Raw genomic sequence first — 17,079 nt, forward strand, 5'->3', positions numbered from 1 at the left:
CACAGAAGAATCTTTTGAAAATCGTTTTTCGTCATTGAGCAACAGGAAAAGCCACTCAGACAAATGAGGGAATCGACTCTGAGCGCTGATCGACTGGACTTTCCGGTAAAGGTCAGGAAGTTATGTGCATGAATGTTTCACGCCCGTAATAAAAAAGGGTCAACTGTCACGAGCAGATAATGCTTGATTCTCCTCCATTTAAATGTAGTTGACTTTGTGATCTGTATTACCCGGTGATTCGCTTCGTTCTGTTGGTCAGTTATTTTTGCAATTCAGTGATGTTCAATTTCAGAGATATTCAATTCATAATGAAGACATATGTGTTAAATAACGCATTGATACTAAATAGTGAGACAAATACTGAGTACAATTGTGCAATGAGCTTTGATAAAGTTTCATCTGGACTCGAAACGTCCGCCCTTTTCACTCCTTACAGGTGCTGCCAGACATTGTGAGATTTTGCAGCATTTTCTCTTTGCTCATCCGCAGTAATTTGCTTTTATTACTGAGTACAATTGATTGAGATTGTTCGAATAAAGATGAAAATTATGCATTAATGAATGGGTAGAAATCATTGCTCCCTTAGATATTTGCGAGACGAACGATTTTAAATCTTGATGTTCGGGATAAGAGACAGAAAAAACTTGGAACTTGGCTATTGCGCACACATAAGGACGGCCTAAACCGGGATGTTGGATTTATGTCACATTATCAGTAACCCCACAGCTTGCCTCCTGGACTTGCAGGCTGTCCTGTCTGGAGACAATACAATCTCTTTAACCTGTGCTTAATGCTCCCTCCACCCACATTGTCTGTATCTTTAAGATCTGGCTGGCTGTAGGGATTCGCATTCTAATCAGTATTCTGTAACTTGATTTTTGTGGCTCTGTGCCCTATTTGAGAGCGCATTTCCACTCCATCTGACGAAGGAGCAGCGCTCCGAAAGCTAATGGTGTTTGCTACCAATTAAACCTATTGGACTTTAACCTGGTGTTGTTAAAACTCTGACTGTGTTCACCCCAGTCCAACGCCGGCATCTCCACATCAGGGTAATAACCAGAGACAGACAGAGCTTCGCCCCCATAGTTCCAGTCTGAACACCAGAAACAGAGGCAGTGATCACTGTCTGCATAAGACCTGGAAATGGAGAAGTTGAAACAGTCAGTGGACTGTAATGAGGTCGCAAGTGACTCCGTCTCTCCGCCCATTTTTAGATCTTCAAACATTCGCTTCCTCGAGAAGGGAATCGTGATTTTTCATAAGTGATCAGAGAGCGCCCTCCCGTGGACAGCAATGCCGCACATTGGAAACAGATACACACACGGCAACCTGCAAAGACTGACACATATCTAGATAATAGAATCATAGAATCATAGAATTTGTACAGTACAGAAACATGCCATTCGGCCCACCGAGTCTGTACCGATCACAAGCCTCCCAGGCCCTATTCCCGTAACCTCATACATTTACTCCGCTAATCGCCCTGACACTAGGGTCAATTTAGCATGGCCAATCAAACTAACCTGTACATCTTTGGACCGTGGGAGGAAACCGGAGCACCCGAGGAAACCCACGCAGACACGGGGAAAGCAGATACACACACGGCCACGTGCAAAGACCAACACGTGTAAGGATATATAACCATATAGATATATGCCCAGAGACTGACATCAATTCTAACGTCACTCGTTATAAATACAGAATTATTCTGTAGATTTCTGACACGTTAGTCTGGTTAGTTCCTCCCACAGTCCAAAGATGTGCGGGTTAGGTTGATTGCCCCTTAGTGTCCTGAGATGCGTGAGTTAGAGGGATTAGTGGGTAAATATGTAGAGATGGGGGTAAGGCCTGGGTGGGATTGTGGTCGGTGCAGACTCGATGGGCCAAATGGCCTCTTTCTGCACTGTAGGGTATCTAATCTAATCACTAAGGAAGATTAAAAAAAACAGATTAACACAGCCACTGACACACTCAAGAGAAGTGCACTCATTGACTATCTCAAAAGCGTACTAGCTCCAGAGTAACTTTCTGAACTGGAATTCCCTAGGGTTATGTCAGTGCGGCAATATCGTGTTAGATATTCATTGCGATGGAACTGTCCATTTTAACAACAGGAACAGCCAGAAATCTATTCCTCATCAATGGTGATCATTAATTGATGACTCAACAGTGGACACTTTTGGAGAATAAGCAATAATGGATGTATTTATTTTAACAGCCAAACACATTCTGGATGTGTCCATATCATGTTTAAAGTTTATTTATTAATGTCACAAGTAGGATTACATTAATACTGCAATGAAGTTACTGTGAAAATCCCCTAGTCACCATACCCCGCCACCTGTTCGGGTACACTAAGGGAGAAATTTAGCATGGCAATGCACCTAACCAGCACGTCTTTCAGACTGTGGGAAGAAACTGGCGCAAATCCACACAGACACAGGAAGAACGTGCAAACTCCACTCAGACCCAAGCCAGGAATCGAACCCAAATCCCTGGCGCTGTGAGGCAGCAGTGTGCCACTGTGCCACCGTGCCACCCCGTGTGAGGTCGCTGTAGGTAAGATAGATTCCCCACCCATTCTCGAGGTTGCCAGATCGGATGTTTGGGACACAGGAGGACAACACAAGGAGACTGCTTCAGGTATAGGTGATTAATTCTCCTCTGTTATATTCCATACTCTGTGGAAAGTTGTGGAGTTAATATCATATATAATTCAGAAATAATGAGGAGATGCTTCATCCGATTAAACCCGTTTTGTAAATTCCATTTGAAATCAATTGCAGAAATAAATATATGCTTACGTTGAAAACTATATTGGGAAGCTATATCCAATACTTCATGCCATTGGGTCAGTGAAACGTTGTTACCTAAAGCAAACTGTACATGGATTCCACAGAAACTACTTCTTCAAATGGGGATTGGACAATGACTTGAAAGGGAGAAAAATCAGCTTCATGGAATGAGAGGAGGAAATTGAAATGAGAACAAAGAACAGTGCAGCACAGGAACAGGCCCTTCGGCCCACCAAGCCCGCACCGACACGTCAGTTTGGTAACTCGTCATAAAATAATTGGATAGTCATGGTGGGTCGAAGGGCCTCTTATTGTTCTCTGCCATTGTCAACCATTTTCAATCATTACAACAATCTGAAGTCCCTATCTGCTTCAAGAAGCCGACCATCATCCCGGTACCTAAGAAAAATCAAGCAGCGTGCCTTAATAACTATCGGCTGGTGGCTCTGACATCCATCATTATGAAGTGCTTTGAAAGGTGTGTCATGGCACGAATCAATTCCAGCCTCCCGGACTACCTGGATCCACTACAGTTGCCTACCGCCGCAACAGGTCCACAGCAGACGGCATTTCCGTGGCCTTGCACTCAACCCTGGATCACCTAGATAACAAGGACACACTCCTATTTATTGACTATAGCTCAGACTTCAACACTATTATTCCCACGAAACTCATCTCCAAACTCCGTGACCTGGACCTCGGCACCTCCTCTGTGACTGGATCCTGAACTTCCTAACTCACAGACCATAATCTGTAAAGATAGGCAACAACACCTCCTCCACGATCATCCTCAACACCGGTGCCCCACAATGCTGTGTTCTCAGCCCCCTACTATACTCCTTATACACCTATGACTGTGTGGCCAAATTCCCCTTCAATTCGATTTTCAAGTTTGCTGACGATGCCACCGTAGTGGGTCAGATCTCAAACAATGATGAGACAGAGTACAGGAATGAGGTAAAGAATCTGGTGAACTGGTGCAGCAACAATAGTCTCTCCCTCAATGTCAACTAAATGAAGGAGATTGTCATCGACTTCAGGAAGCGTAAAGGAGAACATGTCCCTGTCTATATCAACAGGGACGAAGTAGAAAGGGTCGGGAGCTTCATGTTTTTAGGTCTCCAGATCACCAACTATCTGCCCTGGTCCCCCCATGACGACACTATAGTTAAGAAAGCCCACCAACACCTCCACGTCTTCAGAAGACGAAGGAAATTTTGCACGTCAGCTACGACTCTCACCAACTTTTACAGATGTACCATAGAAAGCATTCTTTCTGGTTGTATCACAGCTTGCTGTGGCTCCTTCTCTGCCCAAGACTGCAAGGAAATACAAAAGGTCGTGATTGTGCCCAATCCATCACACAAACCAGCCTCCCATCCATTGACTCTGTCTACACTTCCCGCTGCCTCGGCAAAGCAGACAGCATAATGAAGGACCCCACGTCCCCGGACATTCTTTCTTTCACCTTCTTCCTTCGGGAAAAAGATACAAAAGTCTGAGGTCACGAACCAACCGACTCAAGAATAGCTTCTTCCCTGCTGCTGTCAGACTTTTGAATGGACTTACCTTGCGTTAAGTTGATCTTTCTCTACACCCTAGCTATGATTGTAACACTGCAAAGTGCACACTCTCGCTTCCTTCTCTATGAACGGTATGTTTTGTCTGTATAGCGCGCAAGAAGCAATACTTTTCACTGTACGTTAATACATGTGACAATAATAAATCAAATCAAATCAAAATCATTCTTGGATCAATATGTCGACAGCAGTCCCAATGAGTGTTGCAACATTTCAAGAGAGTCCCATTGGGTCCTACAGACGCCAGCAGTTTCTGTAGTGTAATGGTGGTTGCATTCGCCTCACACACGGAAAATCCCTCGTTCAAAACCATGCCGAAATATTATTAAAATGTGTTCATTCAGGGTGAGGGAAGTTTACATGATTGAAATTTGTTGCTGAACATTATCCGAAACTCAATATTAAAGCCATGTTACCTTTGCTCTGACCTCGGCCTCAAAATCTTTCAGCAAAATCAGAGATCTTGTATTTTTATGACGCAATGAGAGGAAATAGATGTTCCTGTTTTGACACCGTGGACATATCAGCAACTCATTCAGTCCACAACAGAATTTAATGGCTTTGTTGATGCAGACTAACAAAGTTAATCATCACCTGAACCATGTCGAATAGTATTGTGTGCTCAAAAAGGCAGACACAAGTGAAACTGTAACTGAACTAGAGGAAATGACGCACATTGCGCGGAACCATTATTTAACATCGTTCTTCAGAGTAAAGAAATAGGGAAAACCATTCAGACAGTTGAGGAAGTCGAGAATCAGTGCGGATCTACTGGACTTTCCTACAGCTGAACGGGATTAAGACGTCTGAGTGTTTCAAACACAGAATAAAGAGGGATCAAGTATAACTAACAAGTCATTCTTAAATCTATTCCCTTGAAAGATATTTGATTTTGTTTAAAAGCTGATTGTGGTCAATCTCAATTAAGCACCGTGACATTTGACTCGATTCATGTTTGCAATTCAATATTGTCTACTTCGGAGATATTTCATTCAGAATGAGGAGATATGTAATTAATAATAATATATTAATATTAAACATTGAACAACGAACAAATACTGGGTAGAACTGGTTGAAATTATTCGAAGGAAGATGAGAATGATGCATTAATGATTGAGCAGAAATCATTGCTTCCTTCGATATTTGCCGGACGACCGCTTTTAAAGGTTGAAGTTCAAGATAAGTTGAGAAATCAGGTTGAAAGAAACTGTTTTTGTCTTGTATTGAGTGACATGGGCTCTCAGTATAACCATTCAAACCTGCGGCAACACAATGGTGTTGAACATTGTGGCCAGGCCAATTGGTGGCGCTATGCTATCAGTTGTTTCTGTAGTGTAGTGGTTATCACGTTCGCCTCACACGCGAAAGGTCCCCGGTTCGAAACCGGGCAGAAACATTAGTTATAGTTCTTCATTTAGCGTGAGGGAAGTTTTGCATGGTAGTTGTTGCTTAACATTATCCGATTCTCCATGTTGTAACCATGTTATCTTTGCTCTGAACTCGGCCACAAATGCTTTCAGCAAAATCAGAAATGCTGTGTTTTAAGACGCAATGAGGAAATAAATGTGTGTATTTTGACACTGTGCGCATATTAGCAACTTGTTCAGTCCATAACAGAATATAATGGTTTTACAAGTGCAGACTAACATAGTTAATCATCATCTGAAACATGTGTCATAGTCGTGTGTGCTCATAAAGACAGACACAAGTGAAACTGTAATTGAACTAGAGGAAATGGCGCACATTTCCCGGAAGCATATTTTTAAAATTGTTCTTCATTATAAAGAAATGGGGAAAAATCACTCAGGGAGATGAGTAAATCGAAACTCAGTGTAGATCTGCTGGACTTTTCTATAGATGAACGGGATTTAGGCGCCAGAATGTTTCACATGCAGAATAAAGAGGGATCAAGTATAACTAGCAAATCATTATTAAATCTTTTCCCTTTTAGGATGTTTGATATTGTTTAAAAGCGGACTGTCTCAAATAAGCACCATGGAATGTGTATTACCCAGTAACTCGATTTCTTTTATTGGTCAGTAATGTTTGCAATGCAATGTTGCATATTCCCGAGATATTCAAATCAGAATGAAGATGTATGTATTAAATACATGGATTCATATTTAATATTGAATAACAAAACAAATATTGAGTAACTCGCCAACGTTTCGAGTTTGGATGACCCTTCATCAGAGCTAAGGGCAAAGAAAATCAGACACGATTTATATTATGAGGGTGGAAGGGGGGGGGGGTGCTGTAATTGGACAAGGGGAATGAAAAGGAGAATGTAGAAGGCTGAGAGAGGTGTGAAAAATGTTAATCAGAATGGTAGAGCAGAGGTACAGATGGTTTGCCCTGAATGGAGGGGGGGGGGGGGGGGGGGGGGTTGGTGGGGGGGAGGGGGCGGGTGCGGGCGAGAAGGAGAGCAGGGATGAAGAAGTTGAAAAATGGAAGTGAGAAAGAAATATGATAAAATGGATGAATGAGATGAAAAGAAGAAACAAAATGAAATAAAGTAAATGGAAATGGGGTGAAGGTGGAGGGGAGAATCATGCTCTGAGGTTGTTGAACTCAATGTTCAGTCTGGAAGGCTGTAAAGTGCCCAATCGGAAGATGAGGTTCTGTTCCTCCAATTTGCATTGGGGTTCACGAGAACATTGCAAAAGGCCAAGGACGGACATGTGGGCAGGAGAGCAGGGTGGTGTGTTAAAGCGGCAAGTGACAGGAAGATCTGGGTCCTGCTTGCGGACGCACTGAAGGTTTTCAACAAAGTGGTCACCCAATTTGTGTTTGGTCTCTCCGATGTAGAGTAGACTGGATTGGGAGCAGGGAATTGAATAGACCAGATTGAAGAAGGTGCGTGTGAAGCGCTGCCTCACTTGAAAGGGGTGTTTAGAACCCGGGAAGTGAATAGGGAGGAGCTAAAGCGGCAGGTGTTGCACCTTCTACGATGGCATGGGAAGGTGCCATGGGTAGAGGATAGGATGTTGGTTGGATGGAGGCATGAACCAGGGTATCCCAGAGAGAACGATCCTTGTGGAATGCTGGGAAGTGGGCGGGGGGCTGAGGGGAAGATGTGTTGGGTCGTGGCATCATGCTGGAATTGGCAGCAATGGCAGTGGATGATCCTTTGAATGCGGAGGCTGGTTGGGTGAAAAGTGAAGACAAGGGGAACCCTGTCCTGGTTCTGAGAGGAAGGGGAGGGAGTGAGAGCAGTGGCTCGGGGGATGGGTGGACAGGGGCAAGAGCCCTGTCAACAACGTTGGGTGGAAAACCACAACTGGTGAAGAAGAAAGACATATCTGCAATGCTATTTAGGAAAGTGGTAAGATCAGAGCAGATGCAGCGGAGACGAAAGAATGAAGAGAATGGGATGGAGTCGTTTCAGGATGTGGGTGTGAAGAGCTGCAGTCACGATAGTTGTTGGAGTTGGTGGGCTTGTAATAGATACTGGTGGATAGTGTAACCATGAGAACCTGCGGCAACACAGCAGAGTTGAACCTTGCAGACAGGTCGATTGGCTGCACCTAACTGCTGGTAGTTTCTGTAGTGTAGTGGTTATCATGTTTGCCTAACGCGTAAGAAGTCTCTGGTTCAAAACCAGACAGAAACTTTATCATTTCAGGAAGTATGCATGATTTTGGTTATTTGCTGAACATTATCCAATTCTCAATGTTGTCGCCATGTTATCTTTGTTTTGACCTCGGTCTCAAATGCTTTCAGGAAAATCAGAAATGCTGCATTTTAAGATGTCGTTGCAGGAAAGAAATGTTTGTATTTTGACACCGTGCATATATTAGCAACTTGTTCAATCCATGAAACATGTCTAATCGTAGTGTGTGCTCATAAAGACAGACACAAGTGATACTGTAACTGAACTAGAGGAAGTGGTGCACATTGCACAGAAACATCTTTTTAAAATCGTTTTCATAATAATATAGGGAAAACCATTCATGCTGTTGAGGGAATCGAGGCTCACTGCAGATCTACTGGACTTTCCGATAGATGAATGGGATTTAGGCGCCAGCATATTTCACACCCAGAATAAACTAACTGATCATTCTTAAATCTCTTCCCATTAAACATATTTGATTTTGTTGATAAACTGACTGTGGTCAATCTCAAATAAGCATCATGGGGTGTGCATTAACCAGTGACTCGATCTGTTTTGTTGGCCAGTCATAGTTGCAATTCAATGCTGCATATGTCAGAGATATTCAATTCAGAATGAGGACTTGCAGAATAAATAAATGTATTGATGTTAAATGTTGAATAATGAACAGGGGTTCATTATCAGTTTTTGTTTCAGATTCCAGCATCCACAGATTTTTGCTTTTATTTATTCGCTCTGACTTGAACCTCAAAATTTATTCAGAGCGATCGGAAATACTGGATTTTCATGAGAAGAAAAAGATGATGTGTGGGAGGAAACAGGAGCACCTGGAGAACGTGCGGACTCCACACAGTCACCCCAAGCCGAGAAACAAACCTGAGTCCCTGGTGCTGTAATGGCTGTCCACAGAGAGAATGTGGACAACCTGTGGTGATCCATTGTTGGTTGCCACCAGGAGTGCTGAGCCATGGTATGGCCAGTACTATGAGTCTGTAGATATGTTACTGTTGGGGTTAGGGTTGGGCTGTTCTACCTGTTAATATAGTCCTATGGTACACCCCAGTTGGCTCCGCCTCCTGGGAGAGGTATAAAGGTCACTGCTCTGCCTGGTGACCCTTTAGTCTGAGATTGTATATTGTATATAGTAGCTCCGTTATTGTTGGCAATAAAAGCCTTTATTTCCCGTGTACATCTTGCCTCCCGTGTGATTTATCGCGCATCACAACCATGAGCAGTATTTTCCCCTGGTTTCATTCCTTCACCCTGCAGTATAAATATCTTCCACTTTCTATGTCTTTTTGCTTTGACAAAGGGTCATCTGGACTCAATATTGCAAATATCTCTGACATTAAGTGATGTCCATCGGGGCAAACGTGCTCCATTTGGCCAGAAGGTGAAGAGTCGGAACAGATGTGCCCCTAACAAAGATGACGACGATGTGGGGGCGGGGCTTTGGGCGGTGCACGCAGGGCGGTGCACGCAGAACGCTGAGGCGGTTGGGATCGCACATGCGCATTGCAGCGGGAGTGTTTTGTTGACGGAAGCGTGTGGCTTCTTCTCTTGATCTGAATCAGATTTGAAAGCGGGGGACGGTTAACGGTCGGCGGCGTTGTCATGGCGGCAGGGGCGGGGCTTGTCCACGGCGCGCGCTGGCACAAGTGGACCCTCGAGCTTAACTTGAGCGGCAGCAGCAGGTGCGGAGGCCGCGCGGGAAGCCGGGGGCTCGAGTAGGAGACAAGCCGGGTCAGCCCGTCTCTCCTGAGGGGAGGCCATCGCACACTGACCCGGGGATGTGGCACCAACCCAAAACTTCCCAACCCCGGGTTTTTCACGTCTCTTTTACCCCTCACCGAGCTCCTCAGCACAAAGCAGCCCCTCAAATCCCCCAGAAATCACTCAGACCCCACTTGGCATCTTTTCCCCAGGTCATGACCCTGAGATGCCCTTTTGGTTTCAGCCCCTCCACCTGATCAGGTGCCAACTGCGGTGGTGGTTGGAGGAACGATTGCTCGTTTCCAGGACCCGGTGCTGAACTGGATCTCTCTCAATGTCCCGCAGTGTTTGTTTTCAAGATACAATTTGGTACATCTGGTGATTTGTCACTTTGTCCCTAAATGGAGGGCAAGCGGATTGGCACCCTGATTATCAATTGACACTAATCCACTTCTGCCATCCTCCATTCCCGTGGCAGTTCAATGGACACAACGGCAGTGTGTGTCCGAGGTTTGCCCAAGCTTTAGTTCATGCTGGCACTATTGCCACCACGTTGGGGTTCTCAACAGAGAGACTCCCTCTTTAAAGAAGGTCTTGAAAGGGTGACCAATTTGTGTTTTCTGTTTCTCACAGGAGCCGTGATCAACAGTGTGGCCAGAGAGACTCCATGTGCCCAGTCGCATATTCGGACAAACAGCTGCCAGACATCTGTGTCCAAGAAACAGACTGGATCCTGGTTGAGAAAGTAAGTTGGATTTGAATGTGTCTTTAGTGTGTGGCTGACAACGCCCCTGGTTTGTCCACGGTGGTGAAGTACCTTGGTGAACCACAGCAGCCTGTGTGATAAAGGGTTAATCATCATGCTTACTTCAAGGCCTGGATATAAGATCAGTATATGGCCTCCCCTAACCGGCCCCCTTTACTGATACCCTGCTCACTTTCTGTTTTCAGCGCTGCTGGGACATCGCCTTGGGCCCATTGAAACAGCTGCCCATGAATCTGTTCATCATGTACATGGCTGGCAACACCATCTCCATCCTCCCTATCATGATGGTGTGCATGATGGCCTGGAGACCCATACAGGCCTTGATGTCCATGTCTGCAAGTGAGTATTGTATCGAATCTGCAGCTCAGAAACAGCTCTGAACCGGCATCACTTGAATGTAGCTTAGAATAGAGTTCTGGGAGTTGGGTAATTAAGGGAGTTAGAGAAGAAAGGGAAAGAGGTGCTGTTTTGCTTTCTAACTTTCTCAGCCGTCAGGAAGTGATCTTACTCTTCGACAGGAGAAGAAGCTAGATTTTTGGTGAGGATCTGCTAAGTGACTACGGTTTATTCTATTCTTAAGGATTAAAAAAGTACAGCAACTGGTGGTAAGGTTAATAAAATACTTAAAAACTAAAATACTTGAAAACAAAAATAAAATATGTAATTAGGTAAAATAATTAAACAGTTTATTCGCACACATTAAAGATGTGTCACAGCTGCAGCATGTGGGAGCTCCTGGCTGTCAGTTTGATCCAGGGCAACCATGTCTGCAGTAAGTGAAGTTCAAGCAGCTCTGGTTCAGAGTTTATGAGCTGGAGGCTGAACTACAGACACTGCAATGCATCAGGGAGGGGGAAAGTTACCTGGATTCTTTGTATCAGGGAGCAGTCACACCTCTTGGCCCAGGGTCTGCTGATTTGGTCAGTGGTCAGGAACAGGAGAGTGAGACAGATAAGGGAACTCACAGACAGGAGCCTTAGCCTTTAACATTGTCCAGCCAGTTTGAGGTATTTTCAGCTTGTTTGGATGAATGGGAGCTGCAGGATGGATGAACCAATTACCCATGGCACTGTGGTACAGGAAGCCATTCTAGTGAGGGGAGCAAAAAGGAATGCAGTGATAATGGGGACAGTATAGTCAGAGGGATTGGCACATTCTCTGCAGTAAAGAATGTGAATCAAGGCAGCTGTGGTGTCTGTCTGGGGCCAGTGTTCAGGACATCTGATCAGGGCTGGAGAAGAAATTTCAGTGGGGAGGGGAAGGTTCCAGTTGTCCTCGTCAATGTAGGTATAAACAACAGAGATAAAGAAGGAGATTTTCAGTGTCGATATGAGGACCTAAGCACTAAATTAAGAAGCAGAACCTCAATGGTTATAATCTCTGAATTATTACCTGAGCCACATGCTAATAGGTATAGGACAGATCAGATCGGAGGGATGAATGCGTGACTGAAAGGCTGCGTTAAAGTTTATTTATTAGTGTCACAAGTAGGCTTACGTTAACACTGCAATGAAGTTACTGTGAGAATCCCCGAGTCGCCACACTCCAGTACATGTTCGGGTACACTGAGGGAGAATTTAGCGTGGCCAGTGCACCTAACCAGCACGTCTTTCAGACTGGGAGAAAACCGGAGCACCCGGAGAAAACCCACACAGATACAGGGTGAACGTGCAAACTCTGCACAGATAGTGACCCAAGGGGTGGCACAGTGGTTAACACTGCTGCCTCACAGCGGCAGGGACCCAGGTTCAATTCCAGCCTCGAGTGACCGTGTGTGTGGAGTTTTCATATTCTCTGTCTGTCTGCGTGGGTTTCCTCCGGGTCCTCCGGTTTCCTCCCATAGTTCAAAGATGTGCGGGTTAAATTGATTGGCTATGGTTCGTTGTCCCATAGTGTCAGGGGGACTAACAGAGTAAATACGTTGTGTTACAGGGATAGGACCTGGGTGGGATTATGGTCGGTGCAGAAGCGATGGGCTGAATGGCCTCCTTCTGAATTGTAGGGATTCTAAGCCAGGAGAGAACCGAGTCCCTGGTGTTGTGCGGCAGCAGTACTAACCACTGTGCCGCCCTAACTGGTGTGGGAGGTGGGTTCTGGTTCATGGGACACTGACATCAGTACTGGGTAAAGTGGGATCTGTACCATTGGGACAGTCAACACCTGAACGGTGCTGGGGCCGGTTCATGCGAACCCCATGATGAGGAAAATAGAGACGGTTTTAAACTAAATAGTGGACAAGGAATCAAATTTGGGGCAAGGAATGAAATTTATATGAAATTTATATGAATGACTGGATGAAGGGATGTTTGGCAAATTTGCCGATGACACACAGATAGATGGAAAGTAAGTTGTGAAGGGGACATACAGAGAGTACAGAAAGATAGAAAGGTTAAGTGAGTGGGGAAATATCTGGTAAATGGAGTAGAATGTGGGCAAATTTGAAATTGTCCATTTCGGCAGGAAGAATGAAAAAGAAGCATTTTGTCTAAATTTTGAGAGATTGCAGAGCTCAGAGATTCAGAGGGATCGAGTCAGAGAGGTTTACAGCATGGAAACAGGCCCTTCGGCCCAACTTGTCCATGCCGCCCTTTCTTTTTTAAAACCCCGAACCTAATCCCAATTGCCCGCATTTGGCCCATATCCTTCTAAACCCATCGTACCCATGTAACGATCTAAATGCTTTTTTAAAGACAAAATTGTACTTGCCTCTGCTACTACCTCTGGCAGCTTGTTCCAGACATTCACCATCCTCTGTGTGAAAAAATTGCCTCTCTGGACACTTTTGTATCTCTCCCCTCTCACCTTAAACCTATGCCCTCTAGTTTTAAACTCCCCTACCTTTGGGAAAAGATATTGACTGTCTAGTTGATCTGTGCCCCCTCATTATTTTATAGACCTCTATAAGATCACCCCTCAGCCTCCTACGCTCCAAAGAAAAACGTCCCAGTCTATCTATCCTCTCCTTTTAACTCAATCCATCAAGTCCCGGTAGCATCCTGGTAAATCTTTTCTGCGCTCTTTCTAGTTTAATAATATCCTTTCTATAATAGGGTGACCAGAACTGCACACAGTATTGCAAGTGTGGCCTTACCAATGTCTTGTACAACTTCAACAAGACATTCGAACTCCTGTATTCAATGTTCTGACCAATGAAACCAAGCATGCCGAATGCCTTCTTCACCACTCTGTCCACCTGTGACTCCACTTTCAAGGAGCTATGAACATGTGCCCCTAGATCTCTTTGTTCTGTAACTCTCCCCAACGCCCTACCATTAACTGAGTAAGTCCTGCCCTGGTTCAATCTACCAAAATGCATCACCTCGCATTTGTCTAAATTAAACTCCATCTGCCATTCGTCAGCCCACTGGCCCAATTGATCAAGATCTGGGTGTCTGAGTGCATAAATCACAAAAGTCTAATATGCAGGTACAGCAAGTAATTAGGAAAACTAATAGAATGTTATCATTCATTGTGATGGGAATTAAATACAGAACTAGGGAGGTTATGCTTCAGTTGTACAGGTCACTAGTGAGACCACATCTGGAGTACTGTGTGCAGTATTGGTCACCTTATTTAAGGAAGTGTGCAAGTATGCTGGAGACAGTTCAGAGACGGTTTACCAGACACTGATACCTAAAATGGATGGGTTGTGTTATGAGGAAAGGTTCTCACATGTTCCTGAACTTCCTGCTTTTCCATTCTCGCTCTCAGTCTTTAGGGTCCTGGGGAATTCTTATCAGCACTGGCTGCAGTGTCTCATCTACTTCATCGGCAACCTGCTGGGGTTGGCCCTGGGCATCTACAAGTGCCAGGCAATGGGGCTGCTGCCCACACACGCCTCTGACTGGCTGGCATTCATCCAGCCGCCCCAGGTGAGATCCGCACTCTGTATGTGAGGGGGAGCCAGGAAAATAGGAAGAGGAAACCATTCAGGGCTGTGGAGCCTGAGAGGTTGAGTAGATTGGGCCCAATTATTTTTATTCATTCGTGGGATATGGGCATCACTGGCTGGTCAGCATTTATTGTCCATCCCTAGTTGCTCTTGGAGGGCAGTTGAGAGTCAACCACAGGAAATCTGCCGCCCTTACCTGGTCTGGCCTACATGTGACTCCAGAGCTACAGCAACGTGGTTGACTCTCAACAGCCCTCGAGCAACTAGGGATGGGCAATAAATGCTGGCCAGTCAGAGACGCCCATATCCCACAAATGAACAAAAACAAATGAGGGATGGGGGAGGAGTGCAGGGAAAGTGGGGATGTCTTTGGGAATTGAGAGATAGGAGGAAGAGTGTGGGGAAAGTGGGGATATCTTTGGGAATTGAAGAATGGGGAGGAGTGCGGGGAAAGTGGGGATATCTATGGGGAGGAGTGTGCGGAAAGTGGAGATATCTTTGGGAATTGAGGGATGGAGAGGAGTGCAGGGAAAGTGGGGATATCTTTGGGAATTGAGGGATGGGAAGGAGTGCGGGGAAAGTGGGATATCTTTGGGAATTATGGGATGGGGAGGAGTGTGCGGAAAGTGGGGATATCTTTGGGAATTGAGGGATCGGGAAGACTGCAGGGAAAGTGGAGATGAGGTTGATGATGAATTGTGGAGCAGGCTCGACAGAAGCTATTCCCACTCCGATTCTTACCACCTTCTCCTTTCACACAGAGAGTGGAGAACACAGGCGGGGGCCTGGTCCTGTGATGGTCCCACTCTCCTCCTATCGCTCGCTGAGACACGGCCCGAGGACGATGGACACCGGATACAACCTACCGTCTGGCTAACCTGGGACCAGGCGTTCTGTAGGTAACATGCCCTCCCATCACTGCCCCCCCCCCACGCACACACAGACATTGGCCCGTGCACCTGTGACCGATGTGGAATGGCCGGAGATATTGACAGCAGGGACTGTGTATTTTTTCACTGGGTATTCAGTTGTTTATCATGTTGACCCCCTTTGCTGAGCCTCGGATAAGGGACCTGTTGGAGTTGACGATGGGACTGGAAGTTCCTGGATCAGTCATTCCAGGCTTATCCTGGTGCCTCTCATTCTCTCTCTCACCCAGGTCAGAAGGTCACAGATTTGTGTAACCTGTTCCTGAGATTCGAGCTGCTGTAACAGGTTCTCCCAGGGGTCCCTCAAATCGTCTCTGAAATTTAAGTTCCCTGGCTGTGTGTTGCATCGTGCCTTGTGGGATCTTGCTGTGCAGTCACCATCTCTTCCTACAGAACGGCAGGAGGGAACATCGAAAGGAGGGAATGATTTAGCTCCTGTGCTTGGTCTGGGCTGTTCCAGAGCGCTCTGAATCAACACAGCAGCTTCCTGTTTCCAAAACACAGTCACTGCTGTTCACCTGGGAAACCCGGCAGGCACTGCACACAGCAGATCCCACAAACTGTCGGATAACCACCAAATGTTAGGCTGTTTGAAGGATAAAGATCGGCCCTCGGAAACCAGCGGGAGCTCTCCTTCGCTCCATCCAGTAGTGGCGGTGGGATTTTACTATCCACCTGACACAGCAGTGAGTGAGGAGGGGGGGAGCTTGGTTTCACTTCCTCAGCACTGACAGCTGGAGGCAGGTGATTGACAGTGTAGTGTGTGCAGCTGTCTGTGTGCCCACCTGGGCAGCATGGTGGCACGGTGGTTAGCACTGCTGCCTCACAGCGCCAGGGCCCTGGGTTCGATTCCAGCCTCGGATAAATCATAGAATCCCGACAGTGCAGAAAGAGACCAATCGGCCCACCGAGCCTGCACCAACAACATCCCACTCAGGCCCTATCCCCATAACCCCACGTATTTACACTGATCATATCCCCAACACTAAGGGGCAATTTAGCACGGCCAATCCACCTCAATCACACGTCTTTGGAGCGTGGGTGGAAACCGGAGCAACTGGAGAAAACTCTCACAGACACGGGGAGAATGCACAAACTTCACACAACCTGAGGCTTGATTTGAACCCAGGTCCCTGGTGCTGTGAGGCAGCAGTGCTCCCCATTGTGTCTGTGTGGAGTTTGCATGTTCTCCCCGTGTCTGCGTGGGTTTCCTCCGGAGGCTCTGGTTTCCTCCCAAACTTCAAAATGTGCTGGTTAGGTGGATTGACCATGCTAAAGTGCTGCTTTATGTCACAAAATATGTAGATCAGAGTGATTAGTGGGGTAAAGATATGGGGTAACGGGAATAGGGCCTGGGTAAGATGCTCTGTCAGAGAGTCAGTGCAGACTCAAAGGGCTGAATGGTCTCTTCTGCACTGTAGGAATTCTATGATTTTGTCTGTGAGCAGGCACGCTTGTGTCTATGAGTGAGTGTGTGTCTGTCGGGGTGTACACGCATTTCAGTTCATGTGTGTGTGTACCTGTGTGCGAGCACATACATGTTTGGTGTGTATGTATGTCTGCTTTCGCTTTATTTAATGATTGTGTTTGAGTCGTTCCTCTTTGTGTGTGTTTGTGGGGGGAGGGGGGTGCGGGGAGGTGGTCACTAATCCGTCCCCTCCCCATTCTGAGACCACACCCGAAGCAGGAGTGAACGGAAGAGGCCGGAGGCGAATCGATAACCTCGAGGTGAGTGAGGAAACAGTCAGTGTGAGTTTGATGCTGCTGTGAAGAATGTGTCATGTCTTTTCA

The 17,079-nt window shown here is 46.0% G+C and overlaps 2 protein-coding genes and 1 non-coding gene across 3 annotated transcripts in view; 2 read left to right on the forward strand and 1 right to left on the reverse strand.

The window, feature by feature from the left end:
- The window catches only part of LOC144485514 (uncharacterized), a 175,567-nt gene that overhangs the window by 83,065 nt on the left and 75,423 nt on the right, over nucleotides 1–17,079 (reverse strand). The gene's annotated exons all lie outside the window — the stretch shown is intronic.
- On the forward strand, nucleotides 5,699–5,771 carry trnav-cac (transfer RNA valine (anticodon CAC)). The gene has a single exon. It is a non-coding gene; the product is annotated as a tRNA-Val (tRNA).
- On the forward strand, nucleotides 9,559–16,138 carry LOC144485518 (ER membrane protein complex subunit 4-like). The gene is made up of 5 exons (XM_078203662.1): nucleotides 9,559–9,682; nucleotides 10,335–10,446; nucleotides 10,653–10,806; nucleotides 14,179–14,339; nucleotides 15,121–16,138. The coding sequence occupies exons 1-5, from the start codon at nucleotides 9,603–9,605 to the stop codon at nucleotides 15,154–15,156; spliced, it is 543 nt and encodes a 180-aa protein (XP_078059788.1). The 5' UTR covers nucleotides 9,559–9,602; the 3' UTR covers nucleotides 15,157–16,138.

This window comes from Mustelus asterias, unplaced genomic scaffold (assembly GCF_964213995.1).
Source record: "Mustelus asterias unplaced genomic scaffold, sMusAst1.hap1.1 HAP1_SCAFFOLD_196, whole genome shotgun sequence".
NCBI lineage: Eukaryota > Metazoa > Chordata > Chondrichthyes > Carcharhiniformes > Triakidae > Mustelus > Mustelus asterias.